General features: G+C 32.5%; 1 protein-coding gene across 1 annotated transcript; it reads right to left on the bottom strand.

The window, feature by feature from the left end:
* Nucleotides 1-511: 511 nt before the first annotated feature.
* LOC115980112 (long chain acyl-CoA synthetase 7, peroxisomal) lies at nt 512-9,386 on the bottom strand. Its single transcript, XM_031102388.1, has 23 exons — nt 9,138-9,386; nt 8,167-8,227; nt 7,978-8,055; nt 7,765-7,836; nt 7,587-7,668; nt 7,256-7,361; nt 7,098-7,174; nt 6,360-6,404; nt 6,164-6,250; nt 5,413-5,502; nt 5,211-5,290; nt 5,006-5,099; nt 4,035-4,123; nt 3,853-3,941; nt 3,587-3,716; nt 3,386-3,504; nt 3,103-3,226; nt 2,931-3,017; nt 1,876-1,979; nt 1,717-1,802; nt 1,100-1,186; nt 935-1,021; nt 512-767 (listed from the first exon to the last, which is right to left on the bottom strand). Exons 1-23 carry the CDS (start codon nt 9,262-9,264, stop codon nt 672-674), a joined length of 2,097 nt encoding a protein of 698 aa, XP_030958248.1. The 5' UTR covers nt 9,265-9,386; the 3' UTR covers nt 512-671.
* Between the last annotated feature and the right edge of the window lie 6,768 nt (nt 9,387-16,154).

Genomic DNA, 16,154 nt, shown 5'->3' with positions numbered 1-16,154 from the left:
GCCAGGAGAGCATCATTAAAAAACCCTCAATTCCCTAATTATATTCCTCTCAAATAACTTGTTTCTCATTGCCTTTTGCAGCTCTTGTTCTATCTATATTCTTCTGTCAGAATCTCTGTTTTCAATTAGTCATTTTCTATACAAGTTTATTTCCTACGTGCCATCCCCTTAGTAAACAAAGCATTTTAACTTAAGGTTTCTTATTTATCGAACAGCATTTCAGAACACACCCTAAATAAATAAGCAAATAAATAAATCAACTTCGTCACAGAAATTTTGCAGGGTTTCCAGACCAAAAATGTTTGAGCCCATATTGGGCAAAAAGTAGAGTTACCTATGAAGCCTAGTTAAAAACAAAACAAGGAATAGAGATCTTATTCATTCAAGATACAAGCCACAAACACTCAAGACTTTTGGGATTATTAGGTAAATGGAAAATTCTAAAGCTACTATTAATATCAATTTTATTAAAAAATGCCTCACAAATTGACATGACAATGAATATAATAAGTGTCACATCAACAATATAATAAATAAATTCCTAGATTACTTATTTTGTTTTATGTTAAAAAATTAATACATCAGTTTGTAAGGTCTATTTACTAAACTGTAAACTTCTCTTAGGTACATATGCCACGTCTCTGCGTGCTGCTTACATGAACTTCTTGTCATCACATTTTCTGTGGTTTTGGATCTGATTTAGAAAGCTCAGCATACATGTCTGATATTACTTTGGCAAAGTATGCTTTTGCCTGAGGCCTCTTGATCTGCAACATAATTCAAGTCAATACATTCTCAACAATGCTTTGTTTTGAGTGAAAACAGGTGGCTAAGAAACCAGTCCAATCCACTTTCCTTTCGTCTTTTGACATTTAAATGGTGCATTAGCGTTATGGGGCCTATGGTCTAAGAGGAAAAAGAATAATCTGCATACCTTGAATGTTGGAGTGAGAAGGCCATTCTCCAAGGTGAATGGTTCAAGCACTAAAGTTACAGCTTTTGCAAATTCGAAACCTCTCAACTGCAGTTATAACAGAAGCTTCAAAACTAAGGACTACCATAGAAGCTAAATAGTTTAATAGTTTATCTTCAAAATTACCTGGGCTTCCATTCCAACAGCATCCATTTCAGCAAGAACTGCAGCTCTCGCTCTTGGATCATTGCACAATTGTTCTAGATTTTCATACTGCAGAAATATGGAATTTGAAAAGATTGGTAGAAAGAACAAGGAAAAAAGTAAAACATTCCTTCATTGTCCATTGATGCCTCATATGGAACCATAATGACTCTAGGCAGAGTACATAAATAATCATCATTGAAGAATGTGCCTCCAATCACATTCAAGCACTCACACCAACTCAACTCAGCTTCTTGTAAGAATAAAAAGACAGTTAAAAATTCCTTGCACTACAAAATGCAAAAAATACCCATTGAAATTGGTGGACAACTTTACCTAATCAAAATTGTATGAATGGGTCTTGCAAACCTTGAAACAAGTTTTCTAAACGAACTAAAAATTGATGCTAACAAGAACTCATGGTTCAACAATATAATATGGTATATGCTGTGCATAATGGTTAATGACAAAAAGAGACGAAACCATATGTTGATTTCTAAATGGCCTTGAAAAGAGAACTGTTTCAAACAAGAATGTCTTATTCAAGACCTATATGATTCAAAAAACAGCAAAAGATTAAATTTTGTGGAGTCAACCACCTTGATGCCTTCAGACGCAGCCCAAGCTTCCATTACATCTGGATCCACTGCAACTACAGCTACTAGACTCGAGTTCAAGCTATCGCCTAAGAACAAATTAAGCAGTCAGCATTGACTAGCAGGGGAATTCGATATACAGAATAACTTCCATTTCCTTACCATATATGAAACATTGAGAAACAAATTTGCACTTGGTATATACATTCTCAATCTTCTCTGGTGCTATGTACTCACCCTGTGCCAACTTAAATATGTTCTTTTTCCTGTTATGAGTTGACAACAGAAATTCAATAAGATTATACAAATTTCAGATTTTATTCAATTGTCATATTTCAATAAAATGATTTCCAGTCAGAAGACACCCAAAAAAAGGAATTATTTTTCTGATGGTTTAAACTTGCTGCAATGAGACGGACAAAGACAGAGCCCAATAATTTATCCACAAGTTACCCTGTATCTACCCAAAAATTATCTTATTCATCATAGAGCAGGCTTAGGAGATACTTTCTCGTATCTAACAGTATGTATTTACAGTCCTGTTACCACATACAGGATATACAGAGGCAAGTTAGCTTATTACTGACGCCAAAAAAAAAAAAAAACAATCTTAAATTCCCTCTCCCCTAACATCTTTTGTATCAGGCACATTTTGCAAGCATGCAGTTGGACTTAAAACTACATATTCTCCCCATGCTTGCCATGAGTGCTAATATGTCAAATTGTTATTGAGTGAGAAACTGGACTATCCATATGGTTATCCTCATCATGAAATTTCAAAATTTATTCTGTGAGCTTATGGATAATGTGAACTAATAATGTGATATTTAGCATGCATCACATGCACCGGAGGGTATTTTCTGACAGTGAGCATGACAATAGATTGATTTTTATTTGGGTAAAGGAAAAAATGTTTTACTATTGCTTTTGACTATCCCATACAAAATTAATTAAGTGCACAGCCAAATGCCATATCTTTCCCTGTAAAGTTATACATATTCATCTTTCATGGAAAATGATCCACAACGTAGTTAGAACTTAGAAAATTGACAGTTCAACTAGCAAACTCCAAATCTCAGAGATAATAGTTCGACTTTACATTGCAATTTAAATGTTTAAGAGCACTATAAGCAATGCTATTTATTTTTGAACAAAAAACCAAGCTGTGCCAATATCAATTCTTTTAAATATCATGATAAAAATTATTAAAACACTACCTATCAATAATCTTAAGGCGGCCTCCAGGTAACCATGACCCAATGTCTCCTGTATGCAGCCATCCATCATTATCAATGACTTCACTCCTGTCCAATCAACTTTACAGTCAGGTAGATTCAAATAATAATATATTTTAGTTCCATAAAATAGTAATGTATGCAAGAAGAGTACGTTTGGACTTCATCTTTGTAGTAGCCTTGAAACACAATCGGACCCCTCACACAGATCTCGCCACGAGGATGAGGCTGATCTTCGAAGGTGTAGTTCATTTCAGGAACATCCACAAGTTTTATTTCTGAAACCGAAAAAAGGAAAATACAGCTAAGCACAAAGGAATGCAAACATACTGACAAAGGAGAATTTGAATCTGGTAACTAGAAACCAAAATCCAATCAAGCGTGATTGCACCATAATTTTCTTTGATTATCTTCAATGCAATGAGTCAAGAACTTACCACAGGCAGGACTAGGGGACCCAACATGACCAGATAAATTGTCACCCACATCCATTATGCTTATGACACAAGAAGTCTCGGTCATGCCATATCCTTCAATTACTTGACAGCCAAAGCACCTGTTATTTGTGGAGACATCAGTCCTTATTAACATTCAAACAGACAACCATTCTACATTCTATAGTGCATTCTTCAACTTACACCCTCAAAAAGTCCATGATATCTGGAGACAATGGTGAAGCACCCGATCCCAGAAAACGGATCCGTCCTCCAAGCTTTTCCTTTATTTTATTGAATACTAATCTGTCCCACATTGGTGATGGATTCCGGCCTGAAATCATTACAATTTATTTCTTTCATCATGTGAACTCTACGTTGTTCTTGTATTTTATGATAACGGAGGGCATGGGACTTAATAAGAAGATTATGCTATAATATGAAAAGGGTGTAGTTATGAGCACCAATACCACTCATTATGGCTTGCTTCTTTGAGTTGTAGGCAGCTCTAAATAGTCCCTCCCTTAGCTTTCCAGAATTTGCTACAGCATTTGTAATTCTATTACAATAAACTGAATTAGGCCTGCAGTTACAATGCAAATAGCAAGCAAATGAGAAGTTTAAGCAGCACCCAGCCATTAGCCATGATTACCCATCATATATTCGATTATACAATCGAGGAACACTGCAAAATATTGTTGGTCTGAGAGCAGCCAAGTCATCCATCAATTTCAAATTGTCCTGAAAACAAGGACACAGTTATACGTGAACTGGAATAAAGAAATAACATGAACATTATTTAAACCTGTTAAAAAACCAAAAACGTGCAACACCAAGGAACTTGCTGTATACTGTGGATCAACATTTATAAAGCACTGAATACTTGCTGTTTTGACAGTTAATCAAATTTTATAACCATCTGAGCCACATTACACTCCCTTACTGTTGTGCTATATTTAAATAGTGTATTTCTAAATGAATTGCCAATATGTCTGGTTAATGTGAAAATTTAAACATTGAATACTTGCATGTTCATAAGAACTAAAACCACAATAGCAAGTTTTGTTAAAAGCTGCACCAAAAGTACTAAGGTTTTATACTGACTCAGGAACTAAAGCTATTGTCGTATGGAATACAGTAGAAATTGAGTGTCAATGGCCAGGACCAACACTAGCTTGAATACTAGAATCCTGAAGTCTTTTTTCTTCTTCTTTTTTTGGGTATGTAATGCAATAGGAGTCTCATCAACTCAATGTCTAGAAAAATTAAACCTTAAAAACTTATCACTTTGTATTGTGAAATGCCAGACTTTAAATATGACAGTTCAGTCAAACAATAAACAGGAATATATGAAAAAATAAAATAGCATTTGTGAAATGCCAGAATTTCGCCTATTGTATTATGTAGTTCATATATTTACTCTTTTGAGTTTTGACAGACTAGAATGCCAAAATAACATGCTGAACCCATGTTATGGGAAAAAGGTACAAGCATAAAAACATTATTTAGTTCCTAGTTCCCTCCATTTGTATGACATATACAGTGTGTAATTTAACTGATATATATGCTCAAGGTTTTCAACCTCGAGTTACTAAAGATTCGATATTCAAATGTACCACATACCCCTTGGTAGAAACCAACAGCACCACCGTAGTACACTAAGATAAATTGGTTTGTTCGTTCATAGATGTGTGCCAAAGGAAGATACGAGAAGTAACTGTGAAAAGTAGGATATTATTAAATAAAAATAATATTTCAAGATTAAAAAAAAAAAATTGAAATGACTTTCAAATTGACTTCATATTCTATAAGAAATTATGGCACTCACACATCAGAGGAATTGAACTTGATTGCGCGACAAAAACCAGCAGCACTCGCAATCAGGTTTCCATGTGTCAATACGACTCCCTTTCCAAGAGGAGAAAATAAAAAATTGAACCATAATTCTATATTACTTAGCACATGGTTAAAAATGTAGGTAGCAAAAATAGCCACAGTTGAGAGTTAACATTCATACACAAGTTCACTACCTTTGGTGTTCCAGTAGTACCACTCGTGTAGCATATGGTTGCAACATCTTCAGGTTTAGGAGGGCAAAAAGGCTGCAGACTACTGCGGCCCTAAAAGAAAATCATCTGTAAGGTGATGGAAAAATATAAACTCCTTCACATAAATATTCACTCCCACAAAAAGAAAGAAATTAAGATATCAATTTTGCATTTGAGATCAATGATCCACAAGACCAGTTATGGATTGTGAATGGAGTAAAAAACTAATCAGGTTTGTGAATGGAGGTAAAAACTAATCAGGTTATAGTATTTTGCTTACATATAATCATTCTAAGAACATCAAAAGGATAGTCAGAACATCTGAAAATTTTATAACAAAAAATTCAAATCAACAGAATTGAAAAATATAAAGAGACACTGCATGCATGAAGCAGACAATTTGAATGTGGTACATCGAAACCAAAAAGGCTAGTACCCTACCAATTTAGTTGTGTTCAACTTTTAATACATGGAGTATCCAAGTGAATAAATGGCTACATTGGCATTTTCCATGGTGTGGGCTTACAATCCAATAATCCCAAAATTATGTGATTCAAATGAATTCTAAGCACGTCATGACCAGGCTATGAGTATATTAATATGATCAGAATGTCTAGTACCCTACCAATAATCCCTTATATATCTATGTTTTCCTTTGGTCAGGCTATGAGTGTATTGATGTGATCAGAATGTCATGCTTAGAAGAAAATAAGAGGGAAAATTCCAATCTTACCTGACCGATTAGTTTCAAATATGAGACAAGCTTCACTCCAGATCCAGAAGGAAGAGAAGGCAAATATTCGTCTACACCTCCCACTACCTATGTCATCATGGATGCAGGGAAAAAATATAAGAAAACTGGGTTACAAGGATCAAGCACTGTTTTGACTTCAACAAGAATACTGCAAAGAGATTTGAGAAGTACACACCACTATAAGACGTACAGATGGAATCCCAGATAGGAAGCTCAACAACTGCAAGTTCCAGGAAAAGGGATAAGATACATTTGCAAATTGGGAATCAAAATTTATTTTATCAGTGATTAAAAAAATGTCAAAGAAATGTAGAATTGAGATTCGATTAAGGACAAGAAGCAACATGAAAGTGGTTAGGGAATCCACTTTCAACTAGATCACCGAAGCTTATAAGCAAGGACTGGTGATGGAACTTCAAAATAGCAGGAACAACTCTGTTTTAGGGTTATAAGGTATACTAGCAGCTAAATCTTTGACAAAAAATACTGAAATAGATCTTAAACAGAAAAAAGACATCATGCTTCTTAAAACAGGAAAAAAAAATTACACATGTGAACTAAACCTGAAGCATTAAGCAATCTATTTGTAATGAGTAACCTAAAATCCAAATCACTGACTCAGCATTTTCAACTGGAATTCCATTTTTTTGGGGTAAGGTCCTTATGCTGAAAATTGTAAAGAAATGTTATTATAAGGAATTGATTTGGTTCAAATAAGAAAAATCTACAACAATTCACATCTTCCCCACTTTACATTCCCATCATTATCTTTTTACTTGTGAAGCTTAGAAACATGCTGAAATGTATTAGAATTCCTTCTCAGCTAGCAGCAATACACACCAATTTAAGCACTCATCTTTAGCTAAGCACAACCTAATGTACGCAGCTTAAAAGAAGAAAAGATCAAACTCACAGTGTTCAAAGTCTGTGGGACACAAAAAATAGCCTGTATATCAGCATGATTCACAACATACTGAACTGCATCTGGGCCTGCACTAGAAATTACACAGTCAGAAGTCAGAACAGGGCTCATAGATTAGGAAAGATACATCCGGACTTATAGATACTCACCAAGAGTGTCATACAGGGGAACCGAGATATATGAATATGATGAACAGGCAAGATCCACAATCAGCCACTCTGGTCTGTTTATAAAATAAAGTCCAATGGAAGCTCCCTGTTCCATGAGAGACCAGACAATGGAATCATATTTACAGTAATAAAATATTTCACAATATGACAACTTCTAGCTGAGTATGCAGGTCCCTAACATAAATTTAAGTTTATATACAGGCTAAATACTAGACACAAGAACAGGAGTTATGAACTTATTCAAAATATGTTCGATAAAAATGGGGTCCTTAAAAAACAAGAATCTAAAAGTGCTCTAGAAGTTAGTCACCTTTTGAAACCCATGAAACTGAAGGCCAGAACCAATTGCTTCGCAAGCAGTCCCCGCTTCTCCATATGTCATCCATTTGTACCTTTGTTTGTCAGGAACATGCCACACAATCTTACGTGGAGAACACTAATAATGTACAATCAAATTGATCTACATGCTTGAGTAATTGATAACTTACTCTCCAACCGTACCATCTTCCCGAATTCGTGTACCCAGGTACTTGTAATCACGGAAAGATTCAACAGCATGCCTGTATTCACAATGTTCTCTTGTTTTACAGTAAATTCAGGCGAAAATCTCTAAGCATACATACAGTTGTAATTACAAAAGCAAAATGAGCAAACAGCAACAAGCACATTGTATTTACTAGCAAGAGAGTAAGAACACTCACACAAAGTTATCATGCAAAGTCCCAATTTCAGGATGGTCGGCAAATCTAGTTACAAGCTCCAATGGAGAACGCGCTGATCTGCCACCAATGAATAACAAAGTCCTCACATTGTCAGAACAAAAATAAAGTAAAAATAGTTAGCTACATGAAATGAAGCTAATGGAAGTGAAAAATAGAAACAAGCATTACCTATACACATTCCATTTTCCTGTTTGCAATTTTTCAGGAAGAACTACACTGTACCCCTGGCCTGCTCAAAAGGTCAAACCCAACATTTTGATACAAGAGCATCCATTAATACAAAGAACACCAAATAAATAAATAAAATTTTAAAAGCCAATTGCAATCAGGGTTCGAATCCACTGTAATTATATATCAATAAATCTTAATACACACTTGCTATTACACACCCAATATGCACTCTTTTTTGAAATCGTGTTTTAAAACACGATTTCAGTTAATAGTTAAAATTCAACTTAGGTCATGTCTTAAAATATAATTTCAGTCCATGTGTAAGTGCGTGTATGGTGAGCATGCAATAGCAAACATATATATATTTGGGTCCCGTTAACAAATGCCTTAAAATATTTGATAATAGACCATTTTACTATTTTAGGAAGGTTTTGACCACTTTAATAAAAATATATAAAACGGTGTCAAAAAAGTCAATTGCTTTTTCTTTTTCTATAAAAAGATTCTTGAAAAGGGCTTTGAGCATTCGTTAACTTTTTCTTATATACATCACATAGAAGCAAACGAGATGATCTTTATCTTTTTATTTTAATTTTTCAGCCCAAAAAAAAAAAAAATAGTTTTTATTTTTATTTTTTAATTGTAACGCTTTATTAAGAAAACAAAAACGCATGGAAGAACAGAACGCTCAAAACGACAGCATTTCATTGCTTTCGCGATTTTTCAGGATTTTATTTTTTCGGGAAAAAAAAAATCACGAGAATTCGTTAATTTCGATCTACGGACCAAACGTGGCCTAAGCATCACAACAACTCACATAGCTCCAAAACTCAAAACTTACAAAGCTACAACATCATCTATATTCAGAGCTTCCATACGTCAATTGCTTGTTATGCTTATCAAACTCCTACACACACATACATACATACATACATACATACAGGTAGAGAGAGACAGAGAGAGAGAACCGTGAAAGAACTCAGCAGCAGTGAGGTTTGGTTGAACGTGAGAGGAAGAGTCGTCGGAGGCGGTGGAGGAAGGGAGGAGGTGGCATTGAATTGCATGGAGGCGACGGTGGGCTTGTGATTCCAACATTTTCTCGGGAAAATGTTCGAGAAAGAAAGAATTTTCTCAGAGAAAGAGAAAGAAGAGAGAAAAAAAGAAATTATTGGTGGGAAAGTTGGTCTATCTTGTCTGTGTGTCGTTTGCTTTACGTTACAAAAACTTATCAGAATTTAATAAATAAATAAAAATATATAATAAAAAATAAAAAATATCAGAAAGTGGATTATTTAGATGATATATAAAATTATATATCATATGATGATTGATGACGATGGCAATTTATAAAGATAGGCTTGACTTTTGTTAAGGTTAAGACTATTTATTGGCTTATCCATCGGGGAGAATCTAGTAATTTAGTCCGTACAGTTGTGCTATGTTGGATCAAAAGTATTGTTGGTTGAATAAGAAATTTTGGATTTTACATTTCTTTATTCAGTATTAAGTTATATACTTACTACTTACTATTAAGTGTATTAAAAAAAAATTAGCACACATTCAAAATTTACTTTATCTATTTTAATACACTATTTTATTATATTCTTTACATCATATTTTTTTATTTTTTATCACTTTATTTAAATTTTATTTTTTTATTATTCTTTATTTCTTTTTATCCCTTTTTTTTTTATAGTTCCCAAGTCCCCACAATCATATAAGAGAGAGAAAGTTTGAGTAATGCCCAACCGTCACATAATTTACATAAGAGAGAGAGAACAAGTATGAATAAAAAAAATACCCCAAATATTAATAGTATTCTTGCTCGTTCACTGCTATTATTAGAATGTTGATGTAGATACATCTTATGAATGTAATTTTTTGTGTTTGGTGTGTCTGATGCTAGTGCTATAATGGTATTTGTTGTGGTACTCCATGATCATCGGTTCTTCAAACTCCATTCCCTCCTCCACTATTTACCAATCTAAAAAATAATTGCCTATTCCTTGCAATTTTGTTTTGATTAGGGTCTACTTTTATCTAATAAAATGCAAAATGTATTGTAATTCTTTTTTCTTACACCTTCATTACTTATTTTGTAAATGTTTGGTTAGGAATCAATTTTTACATTAGTATTGGTCCCTTAATTGCCTTTTCAGGTTCCTTGAGATGAATTCTCAATACTTTGTTGCTAGCTCAAAGTGAATATTAGGGATTGGGGTTCAAAAATAGCTAATTTAATAGGACTTTTTTGTGAAATGTGCTAGTTGCAAATGAGCATGAAAAATCCTAATTGACCAAGTTACAAATTACTTGCTTAAAGTTACCAATCTACTCCAATTGAATTGAATCAAAGTGCATCATTTCGAAATTAAACAGGGTGAAGTAAATCATCTAGAAGTAGAGCGTACCATCTCAAATTGAAGTAAGGTGTAGGAAAAATATGATTCAAGTCTGCTTGATTAGTCTAACACTAAATTGCCTCAAAGTAAACAATTAATTTGATCAAACTTAAACTAAGAACTACTAATTGCACCAAACTTAGATACTTGATTGAAATGAGAATATGACTACAAGGAAATCTAACTTACAATCAAAAATTCTTCTATAGACATAAAAGACTATTTGATTACAAACTGCTCTTATATATGAATTTAACTCTAATGATCTCACGAGTGCTATGGTTTGTGCTCTAATGGTCTCGTAAGTGCTTTGGTTTGTGCACTAGTTGTGCTCGATGTCCTATCCTTGTAAAACGAGGCCTTTATGAGTGTGTAACTTATGTTTGTATATGAAACTATCTATTATATTATTTTTAAAAAAAATGATGTGTCAAAATTATAATTGATGTTTTAAATATAAAAAACAATTTAGACTCAATTAATATATATATATATATATATATATATATAACTGTAAGGACACGATTCGTAACGAACCGCAATGGTATTGGGCTCGCTCATAAAAAGGCCCAAACAATATCATTTGTAGAGTGTGGGTTTGAAAGGCTAGGCCTTGGTCACCAGGTTTTTCGTAGTGTTCATACCTGGTTAAGTTGTCTTCGCCCCTGGAGTCTTTCTCCTGGAGGCGGGCTGGGAGGCTCTGGTTTTTGGCCATTTTTCCCAGCCTCCTCTCCTGATTGTTCCCCTTTTCCTTTTATACTAGCCTGCGTTTTTTATCATTCGTCCACGTGTAGGATCGACATTCCAAGACTGATACTTGTCCCATCAGCCCATATCAAGAGTGGTTGGGGGTGGTTGTAAAAGCTGGAGAGTATGGCTCTATCAGATGCAGAGTATTGAATGGCAGTAAAGGCAGCTTTCCCTGGTCGTTATTCTTTCCAGCACACCCTTTTCTATTGGCGCAGATATTTTAGATTTTTCCCAAGTTGTTTCTGTACCATTCTTGCCCTTTCTTCTTATGGGACCTCGGACATGCCGAGGACTGAGTCGTCCTCGGCTGTGTCCCAAGGCCATTTTGTACTTGTTTTAATGATCCTGGGCTACAACCCTTCTCGGCTCGGGCCTTGGACCCCAATGAATAAATGAGATTGGCCCACGAATTGTTGGGCCCCACAATAACTTATGCGGCAAACTATCATGAGGTTAACTAAAAGTAAACTTCTTTGATTCTTTATATTATAAATTTAATTTGTTAGGACATATGTGATTTGATATTAGGGACATATGTCAATTTAGAATTGGCTAATCTTTTGACAAAACGCATTTTACTTGTAATTGGGTAAATCTAGGATGTGTTTAATACTTCAAGGAACAAGGTTTCAAGTTCTAGTGTTAAAACCATGCAAATCTGTCCAAAAATCAAGTGGAGAAGTGTTGGATTTTAAATCTCGACAGCTAGTATCTATCAAGGTTTAAAAAGCTGTTTTAGCCCGATGCTCGATAGTTGTTCGACAAATAGGGTATCTATCGAGGTTTATGGAATTCAATTTTTTAGAGCTGATTTTCATCCAATCTGTATGTATATGTTTGGCATTTCTTTTCTCACAACCCTAAACATATATAAAAATTATTTTAAGAGTCGTCAAAGGTTGTGTAAGTGTGAAGCAAAGTTTTGTTCATGCAAATTGTGACCGGAGACAAAATTTGCCCTAGTTTATCTTTCTCTTGAAGAAACTGCTGTGCTTGTACACCGTTGGGTTTTGTGACCAAGGAGTTTTGTGATCTTCATTGTGTGATGAACTGAAGAACTTTGCAGCCAACATCTTTCTCAAGTTGGTGATTAAGTCGCGTACTAAGATCCGCGCATCTATTGGTTAGTTACATACTGGGAGCCATGCATTAAAATGAGAGATTGTCACTATAGAACAAGTCCAATTGGGTATTGGGGTAAAGTTTCAACTGTAGGTTGGTATAAGGTACTGAGATTCCTTTACTTGTAACCACTTGTTGTGATAATGGTGAATTTTCGGGAGTGGTGACCTTAAAATCACCTAGTAGAGTTTTTGCCGTGTAGGTTTTCTCCATTTGTAAATAAATCACTATGTCAATTTAATTTTCGCTGCATTTAGTTAATTGGTGATTTGTTTATGCTACCATGCGTATTGCTTGCTAATTCAATTAATTAATTAACTTGACCAATTAATTTATTAATTTATCACAAGGGGCCAATACATTCTTGGCCTACCATAATTGATTTTAAATTATATTATATATTTGAATTACTCATTAGAATTTTATCACTCAAATTTGCTTTTAATAATGGTAGAATAAATAGTCCACATCCAAACACAATCATACTAAATAAATGTCTATGAATAATTACAATTATTATCAAATTTTAAATTTAGACAATCATAAAAGAGATATATATTTTTTAATATTTTGTTAAATATTCTATGCATTACATAAAAAAGCTAAAGAAATAACAAAATTTTATCACATTTAAAAATGGCTAAAATGCAAAACTCACCCTTTATGTTTTTTCAAAATTCATTTCAGTCTTCTAAATTTACTTTAGTTCATTTCAATCCTCTAACTTTTAAGTTTATTCAATTATGGTTTTTCCATCAACTTTTGTTATATATTGTGGTTAATTTTCTTTTCTTTTTTTAATTTTTTCTTCAAAAGTTTTAAATTAAAAATAAATCATTTAATGATTAAAAAGTATTTTTTCAAAAAATTTTAACAAAAATTGATGAAAATGCCTTAATTGAATAAATCTGAAACTTAGAGGACTAAAAAGAAAGTGAAGTTAGAGAACTAAAATGAATTTTAAAGAAACTTAGAAAGTAAGTTTTGCATTTTAACATTTTTAGATTATCCTACCACCTGACACATGGGCCCACCAATATCTGTCATTAAAATCTTTTTTAATGATCTATGTATGTGGATAGTAAGTTTATTTAGGAATGTGAATGCATAGATGCATTTAAAATTAAACACGATTTTTATTATAAAAATATAAATAATTAGTCAAATTATTAAAAAAATAGCATGTAACACATGCATAAGTATAGATACATTTAAAATTAAACACATTTTTTTATCATAAAAATATAAATAATTAGTCAAATTATTAAAAAAATAGCATGTAACACATGCATACGTATAAATACATTTAAAATTAAATACATTTTTTTATCATAAAAATATAAAATAGTTAGTTGAATTATTTTTAAAAAATAAACATTATTAGTCACATATTAAAATTCTTACCTAAATTTAATACTACTTATGATCATTTTTTTTTCTTAATTTTTAATAAGATAGAATGTGTGGTGATCTTTGTTGTGTGGTGATTTTTATTGAGTATATATGATTGGAATTATTTATTTATTTCATTGTTCATTAATATTAAATTATTAGTATTTTGCACTCATTAATTCACTTAGCACAAAGATTAAAAAACTTAAGTGAACACATGGCACAAACTTAAGTAGATAATTATGATATAGTTTCCACATAAATTTGACACATGACGTAAATTAGATTCTAATTTCATATTCTAATTGAACTTTCTCTGAGTTTTGCATTTTTTTTTTTTTGAGAAAAACCTTTGCCTATATATATATACACTATATTTCATCAATTCTTACTCTACTCTCAAATAAGGGAATAGAATGGACATTATTTTTATTCAATTGTATTTTTTAAACAAAACAGATCTATTTAAATAATGTGACCTCAACAGTAAACACATTCTAAAACATAAATGTAATAGATATGGAGATGAAAACAACATATTGTACTAGTATTTATGGTTTGCTTACTCCTATCTCCTATTGGAAGCTAGGGGACGAAATAATAATCACAGAGAAACAGTCATTGACCATTTCAAATGCCCTTTATTAAGTTAGGTACTTAGGTTCCACACTTCTGTCTTAATTAAAAGGGGGTGAGTGGTGACAGATTTCACACCCTTTTCTTCAATGTGTGATGGACTGATGGTTCTCTTATGGCTATTAATTTGACTTTTGCTCCATTATCCCACCAAATGCATTGATAATGATCACACCCTATGCTATGTCTTTTTTGATCAACCAATGCAAAAGTAATGAAGATCATTATTACGTACAAAGAAGACCTATGTGAATCTCGAATGCTTTCAAGAAAAGTAATATATTTAACCCATAAGTTTGTCCAAGGATAACAAAAAAGTAACCCTCTAGAGGGATTTGGTATAATATTCTTGTAATATTGGAGGCTTCCAGTTCCAGTTTGCAAAAAGATCATAGCTTTGGACCACAATGTTACAGGTTTGTAAGACTTGATGAATAGGCTATAGGTGAATCATGAATGGGACATTACACCATGGTCATGCGTACTTATATATTGTCATTTCATTTTTGGTAAATCAATGAATGGATTTTATTGATTTTCTACAGAATTTACAGCTTTTGGTGACCTGAATCCTGATCAATCAATCCCATGATGGGGTATGGAGTTAATGCATCACCTATATGGCTCTTGTAATTGGGTGTCTCGTACTCTCTAAGGACACAAATAAATATTTGGCAATTTATGCTTGTGCAAATTTTGGGTACAATTTCATTAATAAATTTAATCTGTATTGACCTAAAAATATATAAGAATATTTAGTTAAATTTAATTGTTCTTAAGAAATATAACACAATTTATATTGCGTTAATTAATATAACTATGTGATTGAATTTAATTTGTGTTGGGTTTGAGAGCCTAATTAAGGTAACTTCAATGGCCTTTGGAAAGTTTATAGTGTAAATGCAACCTGCAATGCACCGTGCACTTCAAAACATAGTAATGGCCACTCTTTAATTATTATATATTGTTATATCTTTAGTCAAACTTAACGAAAATTTAAATTTCTAATACACACTGTATTATATATATATACACGAATTTTTTTGATATTTTTGTCAAATTTAATGAAAATTCTAAAGAATAGTTGTTGAAGTACTTATTAGTTTTTTTTTTTTTTGAAACTGAAGTACTTATTAGTTATTACCCGTAGTTAAAAAGAAATAATGTCCAATTTTGAAAATTGAAGGACAAATTAACCCTGCAAATCAAATATGTAATAATCAGTTGAGTCATTGATACATAAGTTTTCAATCTAACAAATCTTACAGCATTTTCTCAACAAACTGATGTATCAATCTACGACAAGTCAAGATAAAATGTAATAAAATAGAAAAATTATTGCTACTTTTTATAACAAATCTTATATAGCAAGTTGTTATTGACAAGTAAAAAAATGATGTTATTGGTGAATTCATATTAGAATCAATAACAACTTATTACCTAAGATTTATTATAAATTATTTTTAAAAATATTCTAAACATAGAAATATTCAATAAAACAATAATAAACACAGTGTGTAATAATAGTTGGATTTTGTTGTGCTTATGAACTTTCTCATGTTATATTTGATAAACATTCCTAATTTTCATCTACAAAATTATCAAGACAACAAAAAAAAAAAAAAAAAAAAAAAACGCTTTAACACAAGCTTGAAATTTTTGTAAGAATCCAATAGATTTGAT

The sequence above is a fragment of the Quercus lobata genome, chromosome 3 (genome assembly GCF_001633185.2).
Source record: "Quercus lobata isolate SW786 chromosome 3, ValleyOak3.0 Primary Assembly, whole genome shotgun sequence".
NCBI classification, from domain to species: Eukaryota; Viridiplantae; Streptophyta; class Magnoliopsida; order Fagales; family Fagaceae; genus Quercus; species Quercus lobata.
Note: the sequence above shows the minus strand (reverse complement) of the source record. Positions and strands in the feature narration are given on the sequence as shown.